Raw genomic sequence first — 6,000 nt, forward strand, 5'->3', positions numbered from 1 at the left:
TATAGCACAGGGAACTATATTCAATACCTTGTAATAACCTATAATGGAAAAGAATCTGAAAAAGAATAGATATATAGATATAGCTACAGATATATGTATAACTGAATCACTCTGTATGCCTGAAACATTAAAAATCAACTATACTTAAAAAAAAAGAAAAAGAAAAGAAAAATGGCAAGAGACAAACATTTCACAAAGGATGTACAAACAACCAATAAACAAGTGACATGGTCAGCATTCTGCCATAAGGGAAATGCAAATTAAAACCACAGATTCCTCTACACACCCACCGGAATGGCTAAAATTTTAGAATAACAATTCTAAGGACTGAAAATGAACATTCGAGGTGATAAATGTAGCATGAGCTAAGGCGAAAGTATTGAAGCTCCAATAAATGTTCACGTAAGCAAATAGTGGGGAGTTCAGCTTGGCTTGGACACAGAGAGGTGAGTGATAAAAAAAATATTCTGGAATAGTGGTTAAGAGTCAGATCACGAAGGGCCTTTAAGGTCAGGATAAGGACTTTAACCTGTATATGATTAGCAATGCTGAACCATGACATGGATGACACAATTTAATTGAGTTTTAAGGTATATAAAAGGCTGCTTCGTATAAAATGTTCCAAAGGCGGAAGGACACAAACTTTCGAAAGTTTTCTATCTCCTACCTTGCAATAAATCTCTCTATCCTCCACAGTGTGGTTATACCCTCACTGCTCAACCATTCTTCCAAAACCTCCACCTGTTCTCTCCAACCTTCTTTCTTCCTCACTCGCCACCAGATGAACTGAATTAGTTCATGGCCAGATGCAGCGCTGAGCTCTCACTCAAGGAAGGCCTGGAGACTGCAGTGCTCTTGTGCTTCCCCCCAGGCCTCTCACAATTTAAATCCAGTGCTTTTCTGGATGCCCACTTGACACCTGTCCATCCTATCATTTCTCTGCCTACTCCAGCCTGCCCTCATCTCCTTCTCCCCAGTCCCCACGGTTCCTATGTGGGTCCTATCAGACATAATTCAACATCGAACTAGAACCTGTCTTGTTTTGTTCTTGATTCCAACATGACCGTAAGCTCCTGGATAGAAGGGATCACTTTTGTATCCTCCACAGCACCTAGTATCAAAGGACATACACTAGCTACTTGTCAGTTCCTCTAGACAACAGAAATGCAAACATATCCTTAGATCCAGTAATTCCATTTCTGGAAATTTATCCTACTGATAAACTCACATAAATATGCAAAAATAATATAATCAAAGATATGCATTATAGATTATAATAAGAAAAACTAGAAATAACCTAAATGTCTATTAAGAAAGCCTAGTTCCTTTGTGTCTATACTGCCCATTAAAAAAAAAAAAAAAAACGTTGGGATATCTACACATACGGACCATCATAAAGTAGTAAGTGAAAAAAGTTGCAGGAAAGGGCATAAAACAGGTCATACACACACACACACACACACACACACAAATTTAGAAAAACACAATTTAGAGGTTTAAAATGACAATCTCTGCTAAGGAGATTTTTCCCTGCAGTGCTAAAAACAAGACAACGGGCCCAAAATGGAGTCATTTATGCCACATCCCCAAACCCAGACTTAATACTTAACCCAATTATGTACAGCTTCAGCTCTCCCCAAAATGGAATCTTAAACCAGCCAATCAGGAATCACCCTATCAGCACTAGTGAAGTAATCTGCCTGACAGACCCTTACCATCCCCTAAAGGAAAGTGACCTTGCTAGAACCAATCTACTTTTTGTGAGTAGAATTTCCTTGTTCCTGCCCCCTTCTGCCTATAAAGTCTTTCATCTTGTACAGCTCCTCCAAGCTCCTTTCTGTCTGCTACACTGGATACTGCCCAATACATGAATTGTTAAATAATCACTGAATAAGATTTGTAGTACTTACTCACTTGCATTGTTTTTTTAACATATAGAAATACTTCTATTTTGTTAAAAAAAAATGAACAAAGAGCACACAGAATGTTTGTAATAAAAGAATATTGGGCTTCCCTGGTGGTGCAGTGGTTGAGAGTCTGCCTGCTAATGCAGGGGACACGGGTTCGAGCCCCGGTCTGGGAAGATCCCACGTGCCGCGAGCAACTGGGCCCGTGAGCCACAATTACTGAGCCTGCGCGTTGGGAGCCTGTGCTCCGCAACAAGAGAGGCTGCGATAGTGAGAGGCCCGCGCACCACGATGAAGAGTGGCCCCCGCTTGCCGCAACTAGAGGAAGCCCTCGCACAGAAACGAACACCCAACACAGCCAAAAATAAAAAAAAATTAAAAAAAATAAAAAATATTGATATGTTTTCACCCACTGCTCCAAAAGCATAATTTATAAAACAATTTATAATATAAATCCATTTTATTTAAAACAAGAATAATAATATACTGAGTTATATGTACAAAAATAAGTATTATAACATTCCACCTTGGGACTTCCCTGGTGGTCCAGTGGTTAAGAATCTGCCTTCCAGTGCAAGGGACGCAGGTCTGATCCCTGGTCGGAGAACTGGGATCCATCCCACATGCCGCAGGGCAACTAAGCCCGCACGCTCTACAGCCACTGTGCCACAACTACTGAGCCCGTGCGCTCTGGAGCCCGCCCGCCACAACTAGAGAGAAGCCCCGCACGCCGCAACGAAAGATCCTGCATGCCGCAACGAAGACCCGATGCAGCCAAATAAATTTTAAAAAAACATTTTAAAAAAATGCCACCTTAATAATTAATGGTTATTTCCAGAAGAGGGATTACAGGAAACTTTCACATTCTAGGTTAGTCGTTTTCCTTTAAATAATAACCATTTACTTTAGTTACAAAAAACAAAGATTAAAAATATATATTTCCCTGAGCTAACGATCATTCCAGAGATGTGCATTTTGGTCCACCTAGCAATTAGTTAATCTGAAGAGAATCAGTTTGTCAGGATGCCTGCTATACTAAATCTGGGTACACGTTACAGGTACATCATGCCTAAAAATTAAATTCACAGAAGTTATTAATACAAAAACTATCTCTCTGCTAGAAAGTATTAAGTGTCTGTTTGATGAAGGGAATCCCTCTAAATGTAAAGTTAACCTCGAATACTTACCGAATTACTGTAAGAGGCCAGGCATTGCAAGGGCCCCTCAACATACACTTTTCTGTTTTTAAACATCTCTCATTTATCTAGAGTCGAAGTAAACTTCTAGGGAGCCCGTGCTCCTAGGCCAGTGTTTGAGAAGAGATGGGAATCTGTATAAACTTTTACCCTTAGGAACAGGAAGAAACTAGGAGAACCACTAAATCCCAAAGATCTCCTCAAAGGAGCTCGGGATTCTGCCTGGTGGATCTGTGCTTCATAGAGGATATCACGGTTCTTGACAGTTCCCCTACATGCCCTGTCCCAGTGAGGAGCTTACACGTGTCTGACTTGACGAGTCAAGGCCTCCTTCCTAAGCCTTTGATAAAACACAGAGGGAGCAGAACTGCCTGTGTTTCCTACTATTTCCTACTTTTCTATTGCTCCAGACCTTTTCTATCTCAGCACTGACCCAGAGATCCAACCATGTTAGCCTTACTACTGAATCTAATAGCTCACCGCTCTTGAAGCCAAGTGCTTTACATGTTTTACAACTCACTTATACTCACAGCAACCCTGCGAAAGATTCCTATTTTATAGATGAAGAAACTGAAACACAACCAGCAAAGCTAAGATTTAAACCCAGAGACCCTGTTGCCTCACTCCAACCTTTACTATGCAGCACTATCTATATGACATATCTCATTAAACCTAGAAAACACTAGAAATCCTCCTTTGTTACTAAACCTAAAGCACTTAGATTTAGTAACAAATCTTAATGTCAACAGGCCACCTGAATCCAATGTTTTCTCTTGGAAATGCTGTTAGTCCCGCTACTGTTGGATAACAGAACTATGAAATTTCATTTGCAAACCATTTATGTTTGCCAGTGCTTTTCTTAACTTAGGAGAAGCTGTTTAGTTATGATGAAACACCCAACCTCTTAACCAAGTCAATGTAAACATATCTGGGTTCAGATTCTAGTTCCATTACTACCTGTTTCCTTTACGTGTAAAATAAGATATAAAGTATATATAAACAACTTAGCACAGCAAATGACTGGAGAGGAAGGAGTCAGTGTTCACTGTTATTATTCTTTGATTGTTTTACCATAAATACTCCCAGGATGTGGGAAAGCTGACAAGCTCAAATCAAATTCAATATCCCGCCCCCCGCCCCAAAAAAACTCGTCAATTCATGGGTTTACAGAAAACTTTAAACATTAAAAAGCTAAGCATTCTATTTCAATTGATGAACTGATAAACTAGAAGTTCTACACAACAGAAACACAATAAAAACTGGTAAATAAAAAATGTTTATCATGAAATTAGCACACAAGTCAGTTACTACACATGATAATGAATGCGACTAACAATTAGCTTCAAAGAACTCACTCTTCCAACTATTTCCATGTGAATTACAATGACTTTACACTTACAAATAATAAAAATTCTTGAGTATTACATCTTTAAAGCATTTTTTATTGGGTAACCTCAGGCATTTTCCATGGATTACAAACGGGCACCAAGGGCAGGCAATAATGAAGGCAATAAAGACTGATCTTTACCCCTTTGGCGTCTAATGTTCTACTGTTAAGAGATTAGTTCAGGCTGTTAGGAGCCTAAGAGCTCACATTACAAGTAGGGCTTAGTCTTCTCCAGGTGAAGGGCATAAAATACATCATCTTTTAGTCCTCACAACAACTCTACACTGCAAGGACTAAAAACTATCCTCATTGTTTTCAGATAAGGAAACTGAGGCACAAGAGAGGTTGAGTAATATGCCTAACTGGAAGAAATCTGAGGCAGATTGTAAACCATTCTGGGTCTGGAGTCCAGCCCTCTTAACCTTATCAGGGCTCTGGGGGTAAGCACATCAATGTCACTGTAAAACGTGTTAAGAAATACGGTACCAGTGGGAAGCAGGGGTTCCAGCGGGGTAATAGCATGCTCCATAACGGATTACTGGTCTCTGCATTAAAAACATAAAAACGCCACATTAGAACTTCTAGCTAATTAAACAGCGCGCGAAATCGCCAGTACACGTGGTTTCCGGGGCGGAGCACGGAGCGAGCCGCGCTCCCGGCGTGCGGGCCCGGGCACGGCAGGCAGGGCGCGCGGCGGCGGGGACGCGGGAGACTCGAGCCCCGAGGGGTTCCAGGGCGCGCGGGGCAAAGCATGCGGGCGCCACGCGTGCCTCGACAGGGCCGCCCTGTCCAGCATCTCCCCGCGCCGCCGTCACCATCCGGAGACCGGGGAAGCCAAGGGAGCCAGAGCGGCGAGGGGCTGCCACCTCCTCCCCGCCCCGGCCTGCAGCCCGCACGCCGGGAACGAATGGGGCGCGCCGGGGTGCTGTCGCACTTACATAATGGCGGGTGGAGCCACCAGCGAGCGGAGCGCAGACTGCGGGAGCGAGGGCGATCGACCGCTCGGCGCTCGGCTGAGGAACCTCGGCGACGCGCGCTCCCCGATCGCAGATTTAAGGGAACGGCGCTCGAGGCGGCCCCGCCTCCTTCCGGGAGCTGGAGGCGCGTGCGAGCCGCTTGCCCCGCCTGAACCGCGTGTCCAGGCGGGTGAGGGCGCCGGACTGTCAGCTCTCCCGGCCGCCGCCTTCCTCCCGCGCCGCCCTCTCTTCTAGGCTAGTTCGGCCCTGAAGCCATCGCTGGTGTTTCTGCCGAGCGCTCGTCACTGAACTTTGGCACGGAGGCCGCTATTTGCTCCAAACCAAGCGTTAACTTCCCCGTCACCCTTCGTCAGCTTGGCATCAGAGCCAAGCAAACGTCCCAAGTTATCCAGAGCCCGTTTTCTCGGTCCTCATTCTTTTTGATCTCTCGCTTGCAGCTTTGTGTACTTAAGGAGCACGCCTTCGTTAAAGTCTTCACTTGGTTGCAACAATCAGAGAATGTTTTCGTTGGCAGGAACTTTAAGCTGCTTACT

At 43.9% G+C, this 6,000-nt stretch overlaps 1 protein-coding gene across 1 annotated transcript in view; it reads right to left on the reverse strand.

The window, feature by feature from the left end:
- The window catches only part of TPK1 (thiamin pyrophosphokinase 1), a 358,113-nt gene extending 352,548 nt beyond the window's left edge, over positions 1 to 5,565 (reverse strand). The window contains exons 1-2 of the mRNA XM_061198139.1: positions 5,429 to 5,565; positions 4,977 to 5,035 (exon numbers count right to left, since the gene is read on the reverse strand). Coding sequence (XP_061054122.1) covers positions 4,977 to 5,019 — 43 coding nt within the window. The 5' untranslated portion in view covers positions 5,020 to 5,035; positions 5,429 to 5,565. The remainder of the gene's footprint in view (positions 1 to 4,976; positions 5,036 to 5,428) is intronic.
- Positions 5,566 to 6,000: the final 435 nt, after the last annotated feature.

The sequence above is a fragment of the Eubalaena glacialis genome, chromosome 8 (assembly GCF_028564815.1).
Source record: "Eubalaena glacialis isolate mEubGla1 chromosome 8, mEubGla1.1.hap2.+ XY, whole genome shotgun sequence".
In the NCBI taxonomy this organism is placed as follows: domain Eukaryota; kingdom Metazoa; phylum Chordata; class Mammalia; order Artiodactyla; family Balaenidae; genus Eubalaena; species Eubalaena glacialis.